Genomic DNA, 19,749 nt, shown 5'->3' with positions numbered 1-19,749 from the left:
TCTTATGGGTCAGGAAAAATCTGGGTCAAAACTTATGTCATTACAAAACCTCTGAAGCAGCTGGTGGTTGCTTCTTCACATACGGCAGAAGGAAGGACACTCCACAGGACAACAGAAAATATCCATTTGGGGGACGCCACCCGTTGACGTTCTGCAGAGCAGAATTTCCCCAGACAATCTTTTGCCCGTCACTTTCATCGCGAATGCTTCTCCCCTCACCTCCAAAACTGGGACCGAACAGCTGAAATTTCAGCTTGGCTCCAGCAAATTCGTCCTTCCTTCATTGCGTACACCTGTAGATTTACCTGTGTGAACATGCTGAAAGCCCGCACAGACATTTCCCTTGGCGGCGAGGCTCCTTTAGAACTGCTGCTGGTAACAGATTGTAGGGGGTTTCCCCCCCGCTAGCATAGCTTCAAGATCAAATGCCCACTTTGGCTTTCAAACAGGGCAAGCAACAGCAGAGTTTTTATTTATCAGAACTGTTTATACCCCACCTTTCAGGAAGCTCCCAAAGCAGCTTCAAGGTGCACTTCAAACCACAATAAACAATATCAACACGTAGGGCAGGTCATTGGGATCCTTTCCCACAGGGCAGCTGATGGTAGATGGTCCTTTGTGGGGAGGAGACCGTCCACCTGGACTTCATCTCCCCTTGCCTCCCTCCATCTCCTGGAATCCCTTCCTCCTTCCTCCTCTTTCCCCTCCAGTTCTTTCCACCTCTGGCTGCTGGAGAGGGATCATGGTTCAGGGCTTCAGCGTCTGCTTTGCATGCTTCCAGGTTCAATCCCCAGCCTCTCCAAGTAGCGCTGGGGCAACCCATGTCTGAAATCCTGGAGAGCTTCTGCCAGTCAGTGTAGACAATACACTGAGCTAGATGGGCGAAATTCTGGACTCAGTATAAGACAGCTTCGTAATCACTTGGGGGAAAGGCCATAGCTCAGTGGCAAGCCATCTGCTTTGCACGTAGAAGGTCCCACGTTGCAATTGCTGACACGTCCAGGTGGGATAGCTCAGTCAGTAGAGCATGGAACTCTTAATCTCAGGGTCATGGGTTTGAGTCCCGCGATGGGCAAAAGATTCCTGGACTAGATGACACTTTTTTTGGTCCTTTCCATCTCTACAATTCTATGACCAGGGGGCCTGAAATTTATTGTTTATTTTATTTTATTTATTTATTAAATTTGCATACCGCCCTGTAGATCTCAGGGTGCTTCACTGCATAATAAGAACAACAACAGCAATTTATTATTTGTACCCCACTCATCTAAGTGGTGCTGTGGGTTAAACCACAGAGCCTAGGGCTTGCTGATCAGAAGGTCGGGGGTTCGAATCCCCGCGACGGGATGAGCTCCCGTTGCTCTGTCCCTGCTCCTGCCAACCTAGCAGTTCAAAAGCACATCAAAGTGCAAGTAGATAAATAGGTACCGCTCTGGCGGGAAGGTAAATGGCATTTCCCTGCGCTGCTCTGGTTTGCCAGAAGCGGCTTAGTCATGCTGGCCACATGACCCAGAAGCTGTACGCCGGCTCCCTCGGCCAATAAAGCGAGATGAGTGCCACAACCCCAGAGTCGGTCACGACTGGACCTAATGGTCAGGGGTCCCTTTACCTTTACCTTTACATCTGACTGGGTGGCTTCCAGCATGTATAAAAACAAGAACAAAAAAACCCTACAAACCAATAACCCCCACCCCCCAGACCCCCCTCCCAAGAATGCATTTGAAAGGGAAGTCCTGGAAAGCCACTGCAGTCAGTCTAGACAGTACTGAGCTGGCAGTTCACAGAATAACATACAGGATAAAAACAGGTAAATAATTAAAACAATACAGCAAAACAATAACCCCCCTTTCCCACAGACACATTTAAAAGGCTGTGGAATATTAATCAGGTATGTTACAACTTCCTATGCACCTATGCTGATGTGCTAGGTAGTGTGGTAGACTTACATGGTACCGCCCTACTGCTTCTTTCCAAGTTTTGCCACCAACAGTTGTGGTTTTTTGTTTCTAAAAAAGCCTTGCACAAGCACAGCATCCTGTTGGTCTGTGCTTTGCAGAACCTGGCAGTATCCTTGTGTGAGGACTCTAGTCTGGCATGGCAGAAGGAAAACCCACATGGCTGCCGTCCCAATTAGGGCCAGAGTGCACTGCAGGGCTGGAACCCTTTTGCTGCAGTCTTGGGTTGCTTTCTCCACCCCCACTCCCCGGCCAATCGGCAGATTCTGGCAACCGCCTGGGCTTGCCTATTAGGTGGACTGCCCGCCTGCTCTCTTGGCAGGACGGTGGCTGGCCTGGCAGCGTGCTAGCTTACGTCTTGGCTGGGCTCTCGTCTTCTGTTCAAAGTGAATTCTTAATTATCCAGCCCTAAGCCCGCTCCCTGCAAATGAAAACAAAAAAAGGATCTCCTATTCAGGACAGCTGCTGAGTTGGCCGGCCGAAGGGAACCGAAATAGGAACGTCCAGAGCAAAGAGCAAATTACGGCATCGCAGGCGACAAGGGCTGTAAAGGCACGCCGGCGGGGTGGGGGGCAGTCAATAGGCACTGCCATTTTATTTTATTTTTGGAAAAAAATAAAAGTAATTGTACTGGAAAGACATTTTTAAAGGGAAGGGAAGTAATGGCGCAGAAAAGGGCATTGCCACGACAACCAGGCAATTCCGCCTGAGTTTAAAAATCTCGTCAATCCCCCCCCCCTTTTTTAAAAAAAAGTCTTGGCTGCAGTTCCGGCAAGCACTTAAGCAGAGGTACCTTAAGCTTTGACTCCCACTGTTATTGCAAGTGTGAAATTGGCTTTTATAACCTGAGCTCTGGCTTCACTGGCAACTGCTTTAGGGTTGTGTGCCAAAACAAAACACAGTTAAAAAAATTAAATCAAGTTTTATTTAAAAGTCTGAAGGGCCCTGCCTTTTCCTGTTTCTTTAATAAAGTCCCTAACGTAAAAATAAAAAATAGCATTCTGACTCTCAGAAATTAACTTTTCCCATGGCACCTTATGCCCATAATCTGGGTGCCTGGTGGCTGGCTGGAAAGTCACAGGACTCCTGACCAGAATGGCCTCGGGAGACCACAGGCCAGAGGTTTTTCATCTCTTGTCCTTTCTTATGAGAACCTTCTTCCTCTCTCAGTTACAGGAGCACAAGCTGCCTGGGACTTCAGTCCAGGAAGCTTCATAAACGAAACCTTTAGATCTGCATAGCCCATCCCATTTAATGGTTGCCTGGATTAATTGGGCTGTTATCAGGTGATAAATTTGTTAAGTTAAACGCTGGCTCCATCAGGAAACGGTGGCAAGGCCTCATTAGCTTCGCTGCAGCTACAATGGAAACCTACTGTGCTAATAAGCCCACATGAAGGGTTGGCGTCTCCAAATGTTAGGCTATCCTCTAGGCAGGTCTTTCAAGCATATGGTTAAGCACCAATAAAAGCTTAACGCTTCTAATTCCCATTGGGTTTCATAACCTAACGCAGTCATACTTGCAGGGATTTCTCTGCTTGCCGCGAAAGCTGCAGGTGCCACAATCGTATCCTGTTTACGGAGAGCTTGGCGAGGCAAGGGAACATGGGGAGTGAGTGCGCCCTTGTTTTCCTTAGTTACCAGAGGTCTTGAGTTTGCAACCATTGGGGAAGGCATGGAGCATCCTATTGCAGTGGCCTTAGGCCTTTACAGTGCAATCTGACCCATCGTGGAGTAGAGGGCTATCACTGGCTACTAGTCATGATGGCTGCAGTCTTCCTGCACAGTTCAAGGCAGCAATGTTTTCAAATACCAGTTCCGTGTCGAGGTCTCCAAGCCACCCCCCAAATAAATCACAATTCACACAGAATTTTTGTTTAAGGTTTTTGGCATAATTTTGGCCACAACTTTATTAAAATACATAAATGTGAGTGGTTGCTTAGGCGTTGGTTCCGACAATCTGTCCCCGCCCAGGGACAGAACTGACTTCTGGATTCCAGCGAAAGCCAGTAAGGGAAAACAATATTGGGGAGAAAATGGAGCCGGGCACCAGACCCTCACCTCTCCCCACATGCTCCCAGGGGCTTGCGCGGCTGAAGCCAGGGATTCGGACTAAAGCATGGCGAGCCCCTGGATTCCTTTAATGGAATTCCCTTGCAGCAGCAGCATTGGAGGGGCAGGCACAGCCAACCACATCCCCTCCACCAACCAAAAAATTAACCAATGCCTAACCACAACTTTACAAGTTGTGACGATTTGCTACGCAGTGGGCAAAAACCAAATGGCACCAGCCAATCCGCCAAATGGACAAAATTCCTACCAGGCCCCTGCCCCAAAAGCAGATGACCCCATCACAGGCATGGCAAGGTCAAACGCAAAAGCCCTAAATTAGGGAGGGTGGGCGGGTGATCCGGTGCACGCAGCGAAAGAGAATGCTCAATTCTGCGTGCTCAGTATATAAAACCCTTGGTCCATCCCACAAATTGGCAACATCGAAATTTCCCCAGTAACTCAAACAGCCCAATCACTGCTATGGCCATCTATATGATCCCACCCAGCAACAGAGGGGTGGCCTGTCAGACCCCACCGCAACACGTGCTCTCCATGAAGGGGAACATGCTTTGCTGGAAACCATTAAACTATGGAACTCACTCTCACAACAGGCAGCAATGGCCACCAGCTTTAGATAGCTTATGGACAAACTCATGTAAGATAAAGCTGTGCTGTGCCTCCATGGTCAGAGGCAGTAATGGAAACCTGGAAAGCACAAGAAGGGAGAATTCTCTTGTGTTCACATTCTGCTCCCTGGTTTCCCACACGCATCTCAGTGGCTCCTGCAAGAACAGGATGCTGGACTAGAGGGGCAATTGCCCTGACCCAACAGGCTAGTCTTACTTTCTTATCAGAGGGGAAAAGAAGTCCCCCCCCCCCCGGCTGTCTAAGAACAAATTGGTAGGCTTCTGACATATATTAGTGTGTTTGCGTGGGCATTGCACACTAAAATCACCCCAAAGGGATTTGCTCTCTGCTTCCTTTTGAGAATAGTAATTGCATTGGTGGGACACGGGTGGCGCTGTGGATTAAACCACAGAGCCTAGGACTTGCCGATCAGAAGGTCAGCAGTTCAAATCCCCACGACGGGGTGAGCTCCCGTTGCTCAGTCCCTGCTCCTGCCAACCTAGCAGTTCGAACGCACGTCAAAGTGCAAGTAGATAAATAGGTACCGCTCTGGTGGGAAGGTAAACGGCGTTTCTGTGCGCTGCTCTGGTTCGCCAGAAGCGGCTTAGTCATGCTGGCCACATGACCTGGAAGCTGTACGCCAGCTCCCTCGGCCAGTAAAGTGAGATGAGAGCCACAACCCCAGAGTGGGTCACGACTGGACCTAATGGTCAGGGGTCCCTTTACCTTTACCTTTAATTGCATTGGTCTGTTGTACTAAACAACAACAGCAGCAACAACAACAATCAGTATGTTTATTTGAGAGTGACCCTGTGAAGTCCAGTAGGACTTACTTCTAAGTAGGCTTACGTAGGATTGGGGGTTCTAATCTGAGGCAGCCATGATGAATAATGAAGCAGGTCAGTTTTTATTCCAGAATAGTCAATCTAGAACATTTCCCCCCGAAGCTCAGGGATCTCCAGCTGTTTTGGGGACTACAAAAACATCGTGCCCTGACCACTGTTCCTGCTAGCTAGGGATGATGGGGGTTGTAGTCCAAAAACAGGTGGTGCCCTGAGTTTGGGAAACACTGATCTGAAGCATTTGTTTCTCTGATTCCACCCACCTTTGACTCTGTTTCCACCCACCAGGAGCACGAAGCACGCAACCTTTGAGAGAATGTCACTATCAAAGGGTTCAGGGGAAAGGCATTGGGAATAATGGTGCAAATTATATTTGTACGTATTTGGCTGCACCTATTTCTGTTGTGTTTGTGCACCCCCTTCCTTTTGAGGTTGCCACTGAAAACAGCAGCAGTTCCCAAGCCTTGCAGGAGGGGAAAAGCAGAACATCAGACCACTGACCCATCTATCACAGGACTGTCTGCATTGACTAGCAGTTGCTCTCCAGGGTTTCGGGCAGGGACCAATTCCTAGCCCTCCCTGGCAATGGATTGAACCTAAGACCTTCTGAATGCAAAGCAGATGTTCTTCCACTGAGCTATGGCCCTTCCCTGTGTTTGGTATTGGTAGATGTTTTCAGGAGGAAGAGGAGGATGAGATGCAGAGCTCCTGCTCTCGGTGGCAGCCACACATCCTCCATTGCACCCAGTTCTGGCCTTTGGTTCCCACCTTGTTAATCTAGTGGGAAGAGATGGGGATGCAGTGTCAACACGAAGAAGGATGCTCTGGCTCTCTTTGAGCTCTCCATCAGAGTTTCTAGGTCATTGTGTCATGGTTCTTGCTGGTAGCAGGACCAAGAACTCTGTGCACCATGTTCCTTGCACAGACAAGGTGAGCTACTATGAGTGGATGGCAGCACTTGTACATCTCTGTCAGTCAATACTCTCTTTGCAAGCAAGTGGCCCTCCAAACACGAAAAAAGGTGTGCTGTGCTGTGCTGTGGATCAGATAGGATTTGGCTAATGTGGTAGCTGAGATTCACGTGGTATCTGAATTTTACATGGTTAAGATAGAGTCCCCCTGCAAGGTCAAGCTTGATAATGCAGGCAAGCAGCATTATCACAGTACAATGACATATTCCAGCCAGGCAAAAAGCACCCAAGGAAGGCATGTTGATGGGTGTGGAGAGAATCCTGAGGGCCAGATAGAGAGGATTGGAGGGCCACATTTGGGCTCCATGCCTGAGATTCCCCACCATGGGGCTAAACCATGGCTAATGCCAGCAAGAAAGGGGATGGGAGGGATTTGCCCTGGAAAGGGAAAGAGACAGGTAAAGGGAGGGATGTATCTGATTTTGGCCCATTGGGAAAACACACCTGTTTTTGAATCTGAAAGGGATACCCATGTTAGTCTTTTGCAACAAAAGCAAGGAAGTTCAATCAATCAATCAATCAATCTTTATTGCGGTCAAAGACCAGACAAAGCAAGGAAGGTACTTGTGGCACCGTAGAGACTGATCAGTTTTTGGGTGCCATAAAAGTTCGCAGACTAGACATTAGATGCATAAAGTAGAAAAATATATGAGTATTAGGGGGCAGGGGCAGGAGCAGGAGCAGGATGGGTTGTAAACAGTGTAGTCAAAAGGCCGTGAAACGTAAGAGATGCTGCCTATGACATTTCTATGCAAAGCTCAGACATTAGGGCAATGCCTTGATTAGGCCAACCAAAATGTCACAAAACAGTGTTCAAGCTTTCATGTTCTCCAGCTAAGACAAGTACAATGACCATTCGCAACTGCAGGAATTAGTGAAAACAAAAGCATTCTAACTGAGATATTGCGTTACTAGTTTTTAATCTTTTATTTGCTTGTGTAACTTAAATAGAGAAGATATTTTAAAAGGGTCACTGAGCCCCGTCCTGTTCTCTCTTTCCTGCCCCCACCCCATTTAACACTGGTCTGGTTCACACACAACACTAAGCCATGGTTTGCTTAGCCAAAGCGTAGCTTGTCTGAAACCCAGCCCAGTCAACTAACCATGGACGTTTCTTGGCTGGACTATGAAACTATGGTTTGTGGTTGATTCACAAACTGACTTGGTTTGGCATTGTGTCCAAATCCAACAACTTTGCTTTGCCATGGTTTGCTTCAGCACCCACCAAGGATGTTCACTAAGCAATAGAAACACAAGGCAAAACCATCTGTGACTCATTTGATCTTTTGTGAGGCTACTTGTGGTTTATTGAACAATCCGTAGTTAAAAGAAACTATGGCTTAGTATTATGTGTGAGCGTACCCACAGTGTAATAGAAGTTACCTATCTCCCCATCCATCTTAAGCCAAGGTGTTTTGTTTTTCTGTTTTGTATTATTTTTTTATCCTTTAAATCAGGGGTGGGAAACCTGGACTCTCAACTCCCATCATCCCAGACCATTGGCCATGATGGCTGGGGCTGGTGGGAACTGGAGTCCAGAACATCTGAGTAGACACAGAGGTTTCTCATCCCTGCTTTAAACAGTTGGAAGCTGCCACAGGAGGAGGCATTGGCAGGATTCAAATCCATGAACAGTATTTGTGGTTTTAAGGAAATGCATTTTCCACACAAAGCATTCAGAATGGTCCTTTTTAAATAGAAAGATTAAGTTACCGAGTCTCATGATGTCATTGTCTGTCTGTTCTGACTCCTGCCCCAATGAAGAGAAGGGCTGGTTGGGTCCGTATTCATTCCAGGCAGAGCTCCTATGGAGGCAGCACTGAGCCTTGCTTTCATTCGTTTTAATATCTCACCCCCCCACTCCCCACCCCCAAATTGCTTCCCTGTTGATGCATTTTAACAACTTAGTGGGAAGGTTCCCGCTCAAGAGCCCAACTTTAAAGATGAAATAACTCAGCTACATTTTAGAGCTCACATTTTGAATTCAAAACGTTTCCAAAATTACATTTGAAAATAGGAAGTTTTGAGAAAAGAAAATGGAATATTAAAGTGTTTCAGATTACGGTTAGAGGACTTTGTTGCAAGTTGCCACATTCAAGAAAGTTTTGCACCTTGTTTCAGTCCCCCCCCCCAAAAAAAAAACCCTCAGTCATTTCGTACAATATAATTAATGTTGAGGAAAATATCAAATATAAATTCAACTGTATGGCAAACACATTAAAACTGGAATAATTTGCATGAGAATTTCCCACAATATCCCTCTCAGCTCTCTTGTATAGAGCTGCGAGACTGTAAATTAAGGCTGCTTGGGTGTTCCGTCTTTTGACTTTGAAGTCTCTGCCTCCACCCAGCTGCCCAGTGCTTGATCTATAAAGTTTGGAGGTTGTAGGTTTCCTCATTCCTCATTTTTTTAAAAAAACAACACTCAGAGTCGCTTGCCGTAGGAATGATACTCTGCTAAAAGCAGAGTTTGCAGTACTTCCCAATTATTAGAACACATACACACACTCGCAATCCTTTTGCACCAGCCTTCAGATGTTTTCGGCTATAGCTCCCAGCCAACATGGTCAGTGGTCAGGGATGATGGAAGCTGTAGTCAAGAGCATCTAGAGGGCATCTGGTTGGGGAAAACCAACATAACATCATTATCATAATCATCATCCAGTAATATTAATTATTTCCAGTCCCCTTGAATTGACCTTCAGCTTGGGATAGATGCGTTGCTTTCTCCAAGAAAGCTTGCTTCTCCTAATGCCTACCTGCTCCTTAGCATTCAAACCTGGCTGGTTTTTTGTGATCCATGTCCCAAAACTCAATAGTTGCCAACCTTGCCTCCCCCTTCTGGCCTGATTGCAGGCAGCTTAGAGATGGGATTCCATTACGCTGTGCAGCAAAGGCGCACACACACACACACACACACACACACACACACACACAGAGACACACACACCACCCCTGTCTTCCTGTTCCATGGCACTCACCAATGGCATGATTCAGTTGGCCTACCAAATCTAAGCCAGTCATCAAAACCCATCTGTGTTCAGGAAGATGATTGCCGCTCCATGATTCCCAGACCAAGTCATGATGACTCATGTCTTTGCCCCAAGTCAGTGGTTTTCCAATGGTGAGATGGTCTACCTTAGGAGCATTCTCAGGGGTTCCTCAATGAGAATATCAGTAATGGTGGGCAAGGAAGACGCTTCGCCCACTAATACTGATCTTGCTCGGCAATGCACTATTGCAGGATATTTTGGGTTGAGTTCCAGGATGCCCTCTTCGCAACAGGGCAGTATAGCATATGGTGCATGGCACAAGGTGCAGCAGCCTTGCTAAGACTATGTTTATCTGGGACTGATCAGTGCCTGGAAAGGAGACTGTGTTAGGAACCCTCTGTACTCTGTCTTGAGCTCCATCCCAGAAGAAAGGTGGGCTGTAAATTAAACCCATGATGCCTGATGATGACGCCTGAGAGCCCTGGCTAACATGCCACGTAAGCTAACTCTGTGCCCCAAAACAGATCTCATAAACTTCCACAATGCGCAGAGCTTCTGCAGCAGGGAAGATAAGGTGGGGCAGGGCTTCCCGATGGCAGGAGATTTGAAACCCACCACCCTAAGCTAAATGAGCCAATGCGATGTTCATGCAATCTCCAGCTGCATGTGCCCTGCTGTGTATTTCCAAATAACTGTGGTTTAATTCAACAGGTTTGTAGGAGAATTTACAAAACTAGGCAAAATTTCCGCACTTCGGAATTTCAGGGTATTGAGAGCTTTAAAAACTATTTCGTACATTCCAGGTAAGAAGCCCTGATCCTTGCATATCTGCTCTCAGCTACAATTGACTTTTTTTCCTGTCCCTCCCCAAACCCTTCTTTCTCTCTCTCTCTTCTCTTTCTCTCTCTCTTCTGCTGTCATTATTTTGCTGGCGTTGTTGTCACGGTCTTCTTCTTGTGTGTGACTTTCCCTTGTTTGCAGATACATAACTGAATTTGTGGACCTGGGCAATGTATCAGCCTTACGAACGTTCAGAGTTCTTCGCGCGCTGAAAACAATCTCAGTCATTTCAGGTGAAAAAAACAATTTGAGGTTAAACACTTGGGCTGCGTGCACTCACAGAAGCTTATGCGCCATTCCCCGTAGCAAAACGGCTGTCGGTAGGACACAGCTTGAAATAATGAACGGCACTTGACCTGGGAATGGATGAGTGTGGGGAATGGGTCCTGTCAATAGAATACTTTTTTTTCATATGTTTACCCCACTCCCGGAAATTTTTGGTGGAGGCATCAAAGGCTCTTCAGGGCTCTGAAATTTCCCAGCCCATGACAATCATGAGCCGAGAATGCGCATTGCAAAGTTTCCCGCAGCCCTGTTTTCATACAATTTGGGAATGGGAGTCCAACAAATTCAGATTGGCTAGTTAGATATAAACGACTAAATCTGAGTGGTTTGCTTCTCTCTCCCCTCCCCCACTCTCTCTTTAAATAATAATATAAAAATCTTGGGGTAAATGGCAACATATGAAAAAAAAAATCAACCACGAGAAAAAATTGCAAGGCCGATCAATATTTTTTTTGTCAGTTTGCTGACCTCCAGGCTAAATTAAAACCGAATGCCATTCATTGCTTTGTTTGGGGTGGAATAAAGGAATCTGAAGGATCTGTTGTGGGCTGCCTCGCCTTTATCATTCGATCTGAGTTAATTCCGACCCAACCAATCAATCAATCGGTAGCTAAGTGCAGAGTGAATGTGGGCACGATTCCGCCAAAATGCTCTTCTGCACAAGGGCCACTGATATGAATGGTGTGGGGCTGCTGTGCTTTTATGCGGCTCCTTTTCATTCCATTGTGAAGAATATACACGTAGATCATGACCTTTGGCTCCCTCTCCCATTGCCTTCTTTTTTTTTTTTTTTAGCACAAGAAACATGCAGCCCCTGTTGCCTTTGTCAGCATTTAAAGATGCTTACTTACAGTTGCTTTCATCTCTTAAATGGAGGACGGTGTTTTCTCTGAAAGTAGATCGATGGGGAAAACAAGCAAATGTGCCCTCGGTGTATCTATGGACAGGTCTCATCCAGCCTCAGTGTTTAACATTTTTGACCTGCATGGCAAGGTAGAGAAGGTGGCAAAACAACCCCGTGCATGGTAGTTCCTGTAGATGATTATCCTGAACAGATGTTGGCAATTACAGGTCAAAAATAGTCTAAAGAGACTGCTTTTAAAAAGGGGGGTGGGCGAGGAAAAACAACAACATCCATTTAGGAGATGGGAAGATTTTGTTCACTCCATTAGATGGCAAACATCTTCACTGTGGCGCTCTCGGTTGAAACAGGAACACCAAAGCAACAGCACACATTATCTGCTCCCTTAGTATATTTTTAAGGTATGGTTTGCTGAAAATTTCTCCTGTGTATGTATTTCCACCCCACCTCCACCATTTCCTATCAGTTTTTGAGAAAAGAAATTGCATTTGGAAATGATCAAAGGGGAGAGAAATGTCAGTGGATTTTTCACAGGTGGGGTGCAGGTGCCTGCTTGGGAATTAAAGCCCAGGGGAAGACTTAGCAGTTCTCGGTGGACTTTTTCAGATCAGGAAGTGTGGGCAGCCAGGAGGGCTGCAGAGTGCTGGGTAAATGTTTACTGGGAAGAAAAACGCATGTGCCCGCACCTCACCCGTGGCCCCCTTGCAACAAAAAGTTGAGCTGTAAAACCAGCACCTCAGAATGAGGCAGGAAAGGAGAAGGGAACATGTAGTAACAGGAACTGAAGTGATTTGGAAATGGTTGTATGTGGGGGAATCAGTTACAGTCTCGCCCAGAACAGATTCTTCCCCATACAACCATTGCTACATTACTTTACAGTGGTACCTCGGGTTAAGTACTTAATTCGTTCCGGAGGTCCGTTCTTAACCTGAAACTGTTTCTTAACCTGAAGCACCACTTTAGCTAATGGGGCCTCCCTCTGTTGCCGCACCGCCAGAGCACAATTTCTGTTCTCATCCTGAAGCAAAGTTCTTAACCCGAGGTAGTATTTCTGGGTTAGCGGAGTCTGTAACCTGAAGGTTACAGTCTTAGCAAGACTATGTAACCCGAGGTACCACTGTAGTTCCTGTTCACCTTACAGAACTGGCGTAATATACAACAGCATGGCGCCATCCCTCTGAAGTATGTGGCAAGATTTTATAGATCTAGATCTATAGATCTAAATCTAGATCGACTGATCGATCTAGACTCATCTACTCTCGTTATGCAAAACTCTTGGCTCATCCCAAGGTTCTTCAGGGCTAGTCTTAACCCAGGCAGCAGAAGGAGTTGTGAGGGGGGTAAATGGATTGAACTGCTTCAGGTTTCAGATAGAGCTTTTTTTGTTGTTGTTTTTAATGGCAGAAGCTTTCAAAAAAGGGGGTGTCCTCTTGAACTTCGAAGTGCAAATGGAAAATGCTCTGCCAGTGGGAAATGGGGGATGGGATGCCCTCCTGTAGTCTTGAGTCACACAACACACTTGGCCATCTCATACCCCTCAGATGTTTCACCTCAGTAGGAACCGCTGGATTCACGCTGAATTTCACCAGTGACAGCCAAGCGATTGGCAAAATACGTCTTCCCACTACCCCCACAATCAGACATAGCAGCAAAAATGCTGCTAGTTTTGTTAGTGCAGCTCATCTGCTTTTTCTCAGTTTCCCGGGTTAAAAGGAACGAGGCTGAATGTGTTCACGTTGAAACATAGCACAGGCTCTCCACCACGCAGCGTATTTGATGGGCTTGGCATGTCTTGTCAACACAACACAGTGTACATTTTGGGACTGGTGTGCAGATGAGGCGCACCGCCCTGCAGAACTAAGTAATTCCGCTGAAATAATAACAGAGAATAATAATTGTGTGAGGTAGAAGTTCCTCTGAGGAAAGGTTTAAACACAGGAAAGACCTGCCATAACTTTAACCGGAGTGCTGAGCGCTGTGATTTAGAAAGAGCATATGAGGCAGCAACCAAAATAAACTTCCTGTGCGTTCCTGTTGCCTCTGACTTGAATGCTAATCAGAAAGTACTGGCTTCCCCCCTGGGCACACACTTCAGCTTCCATCTTGTCTCCATCTTGAGCCGAGCTGAGACGCCAGGACTGGCCTGACTGTGTAAGCAGCCCAAGCGATATGTGAACCAGCGTCGCAGCAGAGGATGCTGGGTATCAGGAGTTGCTTGCAGGACTCATCCCTCAGTGCCATGAGCCAGAACCACTTTCAGAAAGTAGGACAAGGCAAGCCTTCATGTACCAAGTCCTGTCCCCAAAGGGTGGCCAGATGTGAAGGAGGAAAGGGCTCCAGTACCTTTACTTGCTGCAAAATATTTGGGATTTGCACAACAAGCTACACCTGCCGAAGCTACCCTATTCTGCACAACTGTTAAAGGTACAGAAGCCTCATCCTTGGTGCTTTCCCCATCTCCTTGCTTAACCTATATCCTAAGCACAAAGTTTCCAGCTGTCTCATCCAACCCCTTAGGAGCTTCCTTTGAAAAGGCTTGAGCTGGTTTATTCTGAGCAGGCCCCTCAAAATTACCATTATTTAATTTGTTCTTTAAAAATGTGTAAATGCTGCCCTTCATCAAAGTTCAGTTAGCATTTTTCAGTGAAAACGGGTGGGATGTGCAGACCCCAACCTGTCACACTTGATGAATTCCTTTAGTCAGGCATAGGCAAACTCGGCCCTCCAGATGTTTTGGGACTATAACTCCCATGATCCTTAGCTAACAGGACCAGTGGTCAGGGATGATGGGAACTGTAGTCTCAAAACATCTAGAGGGCAGAGTTTGCCTATGCCTGCCTTTAGTCTTCTTGGAGACTCTTTTTTTCCTTTTCCTTGAATTATCCAGGTGCTTTTCATTAGTGTGAGCTCCCAAGAGTCACCACGAAACTTCGCTGTAGCTGCAATTAGTAGGGTGCTCCAGTTCTGGCACTAAGCTCAACTGATCTCTGCCTCTTATAATATGTCTTGGCCACCACACCAGGTGCCGGAGTCAATAGGACACGTCTTTTTTCCATATAAATAGATATATTTAGAGATATAATATAGATACAGATTTACAAAGACTTTGCTTTCATTAGTTTAAAGCAGGGAAGAGGCGGAAGATAGTTCAGGATCTACCAATAGATCTCTGAGTAACAACAGAAGCAAGAAAAAAACATGCCCCCAAATTAGGAGGCTGAAACAAAGAAAGCTTGGGGGGGGGGAACCAGGAGTGGATTTTTGTCTCAGACTTAATTCTTAGCATATGCCTGTCCTCCTCAGTTACTATTTTGCACCTTACTTTGGTTGTTGGACCTCAGGGTCCAAGAAAGAAAGAAAGAAAGAAAGGAAGAAAGAAAGAAAGAAAGAAAATAATGATGATGATGATGAAATTTTTTAATTTATACCCCGCCCTTCCTGGTTCAAAAACTGGGCTCAGGGCGGCTAACAACAAATTTAAAACACTTAATTGTAAAAGCAGCATAAAATACAGTATAAAAACATGAATAACAATACAGTTCAAAGTTCAGAAATCAATTTAGGGGAAATCCATCTAATAAGTATTAGATAATCACCAGGGTTAGCTGGCTGAATTGGTCCTACTTGGGCCAGCGAGGAGGCCAGGGGAGAATCAGCTGTGGGGTCTCAGAGAAAGAAAGCACCGTAAACCTAAAATCTACTCACTTTTGTTTGTTTGTTTTTTAATGCAATAGCAGAGTCTGGGAGTATCCCATTTTGCCAATGGGTTTCTAAGCCAACACCTTTTACTTCAGTGCTCTGAATTCCTATTAGCTGTTTCACCACTATTACTGCTTATTGATTATGTTGCCTTTCTTATCTTTGTAAAATGCTGAACAATTTTGATTGCATTCACTACAGCAGTTGGCCACCATTGCTTTCCTTTAATGAAGGGAGCGATATGTTTGTGTGTGTATATATGTATATGTGTATATATATATATATATATACACACACACACATATATATATATATGTATACACACACACACACACATATATAAAACAATAAAAAATCCATATGGTAAAGGTGGGAATGGAACCGCTATCTGCCAGATCCAATACTAGCTAGCTACCCATTGGGCCCTTAAAACAGTCAAGATCTCATAATTAACTCTCATGGTCAGACATGAGAGGAATTTTAATCTATCAACATCTGGAGCATCACAGATTTCCCACCTGTTATTTCGAGAGTGATGGTGATGAATGGGTGTGCCTTTTCCTTTCTTTCTTTTTTAATGCCATCAGATTTTGCCCCACTGTACCACTTAGGTTAGAAGTAAGAGACTGTTTGCAAATGCTGTCAATAAGTTGTGCTCCAACAGCTTCTGAAGGGCTACAGACCCCCACCTTTGCCCCAGTCTAATAGGGATGAACATAGGTAGAAACTTCATCCAATGTGAAATTCATTGAGAATGTTGGAGTGTTGTGGGCCAGGAGACAGCTTCACCTTCTGAACAGCAGCCTGAAGTGGGAGAATGTGGAATGACCTTCTCTTCCTGTCCTTGAAGGCTGATCAGCTGCAGGTCAAGTCATTCCGCCTTCTCCCCCTCCAGGCTGCTGTTTAGCAGGTGAAGCTGACTCCTAGCCTGTGACAGGGTCCTTCTACAGGTGAAACATCTGAGGAACCAGAAGGGGAACCAACAGAGTTTTGGTAGGACTCATGACATTTCTCATTGGGGTCCCACAACATTCCTAGGTTGCCGAAGTGAATATGAACTTCTTTCTCAGGTGGAACATGTGAGAACTGTCAAAGGGGGGCTCCATTTTTAGACAGTAATAATAATACCTAATGTAATGTTACAAGGGGACGTACATGCATCCCTATGAGCCCCTCAACAGAGCAGGGATTGGGAATCTGTGGCCATGTAGCTGTTGAATACCAATTCCAGGAGGCATGGTCAACGACCAAGAGTTCCTCATCCCTACACTGCAGTAATTGGGCAGGGCAGGAAAGATAAAATATTGACAAGATTGAATGAACTTCTGGCCCGTGAGTTCCTCCTGTAACTAGCAATGCCACACATTCACTGGAATCTATTATTTATTTCTGTTGCACACACACTTGCCCGACTCAGGAAAACACTCTTTAATTAACAAAGAAAGGAAGAAAAGGGAAAGCCTTCTGTAGGGAGATGAGCCTAGACAAGGTGCTAACAAGCACAGTGCTAATCACAGTTTCCTCTGCCTCTCCAAGAAACAGGAAGGGGGAAAAAAGTTTGATGTGTATCTTAGCTGATTGCCAACATCTGGTATGGATGCCACAAAGAGCAATAACACAAATAACGTGTTTGGTTTTCGTAGGAGAGCTGGGGTGGTGTTGAGGAATGCTCCCTGATTTCCAAGGCTCGGTTTTGCTTGCTGTTTTTAATGCTGCTTTCCCCCCCTTTAGTTGATCCTCATTTGCAGTTGGATGCCAGACTTAGAGGCAGAACCCACCTGGAAGTCACCCTGGGCACACTAACCATTGAAACAAATGGAAGCGGTGCAAGGCCGCACAAGTCCTGTTTATTTCAGTGGTGCTTGTGCAGGAGAACTTCCCGGGAGGGTTGTACCATGTAAGAATAATTTCTGATGGTGTCCTAAATGTGCTTGACTCTGATATTAACAGCTTTGATGTAGAGCGCTGCTAATTATTTGTTGCACCAAGAGATTGAGGCGTGCCAGTAAAACTGATCACTGTGGTATCACCTTGCTGAGTGTGTATGAGTTAGAGCTGTGCTGAAACTTTTGGGCCAGCTTTTGGACAGGCAGGACAGGGTGGGGAACTGACTCTGAAGGTACTGGAGAAAGTTGCTGAAAATTTTGGTTGGTTTACCTTTAAACAAGATGGCCTAAGGGTCTTTTTTGTTCTCTTTTTACAAGTTAAAAGAAAGACTCATAGTTGCTCCAACCACAAGCCTTTTTAGCAGCTGTCCTGGCTGAGATTTCAAGCTCAAAAGGTCCATGGGGATGATAGTACTTTGTGTCATTTCTATGTACCTTTAAACAATTGAAAAGGCAGCCAATAGGATGCCAAGTCTAATAATAATTTTAAAAGCCACCTTGGCAATCTTGTCTTAAGGAACATCAACCCCACCACCTGCAACAAAAATATGTGAATTTTTTCCAGCCACCCGAAAACAGCCAAAAATCCCCCTTCCCATTCACAGGAGACCAACGGCTCTGTGAAATTGTTAGAGGGGGGATTTTTGGTCATGGATTTAGTCTGAGCATTAATTGCAAGGTTTCTGGTTTACTGACTGTTGTTTGCTAGTTTAATTGTATTACAGCTTATAGTGGAGCAGTATATGTCTGCATGCAATTGTATAGACTGCCTGACTTACAACCCGTCAAGCTGAACTCGGCTCAGCATCTACATATGGCATCCTGCCAGGGACTCTGTAAAAGTCCTGGTTTGGCACTCTCTCTACCTGAGGGTCAACCTGAACACAGTGCTAATTGTGTTGATGCAATTAATGTGCACATCTTTTGATTTGGGACTTAGCAGCCTCAGGATTGGGAGTAGAGAAGGGAGGTTGAACCCTTTCTCTCCTTGCCACCGTCCCAACAAAAATGTGTTCTCTGGAGCTGCTGTTTGAATATCAAGTGAAGCCTTCATTGGTGACTACCTATGTTACCAAAAAAGTGGGGAAAAGATGGCATGCTAGTTCCATCCACACAATTCGTGGCATATCTAGTTTGGCTGCCAAAAGCATTGCCAAGCAGCGAGCAAGCCACAACCCATGATCAGTGAGCTTTACGGATTTGCAGTTCTGGACTACAGCTTCACATGCAAGCACTCTGGCTAATTCAGATGCTATCCTTCCATGATATCACTGCTCCCACTTAGAACGTATGGTGGTGCCTTAGACCAGATCAACACAGCTCAGTTGAGCCACTGACTGACAGCATCTCTCCAAGGTCTCATCCAAAGGCCTTTCCCACCACCCGCCACCAGATCCTTCTAACCGCATTAGACCGGAGACCTTCTGCATCGAAAGCATGACACCCGTCATTGAATTATGGCCCTTTCCGACACATACACCCACCACACAGGCCTTCCTGTCCAGCCTGAAGTAACTGTCTACAGACATAATAACATAAGAAGAGCCTGTGGGCTGGATGAGGCCACGGGCCAAAGTAGTCTAGCATCCTGTTCTCACAGGGCCCAGCCAGATGCCAGTGGGAATCTTGCAAGCAGAACCTGAGCATGACAGCAGGATTCTCCCCACTGGTGATGCCAAGCAGCTGGTTTTCACAGGCACGCTGCCTCCAACAGTGGAGGCCGGGAATCATTTTCCCTACTCCTTTGGGAATGGAGCCAATGTAGTGGCCTCTAGAAGATGCTGGAATACTACTACCCACCACCCCTGAATATTGGCCATGTTGGCTGGGGCTGATAGGAGTTGTAGCCCAACGACATCCCGTTCCTCCTTCAGAAAAACGCAGAAAAACAAAGAAAAGATTGCAATAAAAGATACGTTGCTGGCCCTTGTAGCTAACACATTTTCCCAATATGGCTGCGCACGTTGAAAGGTTTCACATCCAGTGTGATTTCAGACCCATCTGCGCTTTTGAGCAGACAACCCCGCCACAGAATGCTTTTGATTTCCTCTCCAGGTTCAAAAGTTGTTTGTCATGTAGCATGAATAGCCGCTCTTTGAGAGATACGAGCCCAGAGCCCCCGTGGCACGTGGAAGCAGTTGCCAGATTCTGTGGATCATAGAATCATAGAGTTGGAAGAGACCACAAGGGCCATCGAGTCCAACCCCCTGCCAAGCAGGAAACACCATCAGAGCACTCCTGACATATGGTTGTCAAGCCTCTGCTTAAAGACCTCCAAAAGAGGAGACTCCACCACACTCCTTGGCAGCAAATTCCACTGTCGAACAGCTCTTACTGTCAGGAAGTTCTTCCTAATGTTTAGGTGGAATCTTCTTTCTTGTAGTTTGGATCCATTGCTCCGTGTCCGCTTCTCTGGAGCAGCAGAAAACAACCTTTCTCCCTCCTCTATATGACATCCTTTTATATATTTGAACATGGCTATCATATCACCCCTTAACCTCCTCTTCTCCAGGCTAAACATGCCCAGCTCCCTTAGCAGTTCCTCATAAGGCATCGTTTCCAGGCCTTTGACCATTTTGGTTGCCCTCCTCTGGACACGTTCCAGTTTGTCCGTGTCCTTCTTGAACTGTGGTGCCCAGAACTGGACACAGTACTCCAGGTGAGGTCTGACCAGAGCAGAATACAGTGGCACTATTACTTCCCTTGATCTAGATGCTATACTCCTATTGATGCAGCCC

At 46.0% G+C, this 19,749-nt stretch overlaps 1 protein-coding gene across 8 annotated transcripts in view; it reads left to right on the top strand.

Moving 5' to 3' along the window:
• SCN5A (sodium voltage-gated channel alpha subunit 5) overlaps nt 1-19,749 on the top strand; it is a 223,519-nt gene that overhangs the window by 22,835 nt on the left and 180,935 nt on the right. For all 8 annotated transcript variants that reach the window (XM_082192123.1, XM_082192121.1, XM_082192122.1 and 5 more), the window contains exon 5: nt 10,421-10,512. In XM_082192123.1, coding sequence (XP_082048249.1) covers nt 10,421-10,512 — 92 coding nt within the window. The remainder of the gene's footprint in view (nt 1-10,420; nt 10,513-19,749) is intronic.

This window comes from Podarcis vaucheri, assembly GCF_965113315.1.
Source record: "Podarcis vaucheri genome assembly, chromosome: 12".
Lineage (NCBI taxonomy): Eukaryota > Metazoa > Chordata > Lepidosauria > Squamata > Lacertidae > Podarcis > Podarcis vaucheri.
Note: the sequence above shows the minus strand (reverse complement) of the source record. Positions and strands in the feature narration are given on the sequence as shown.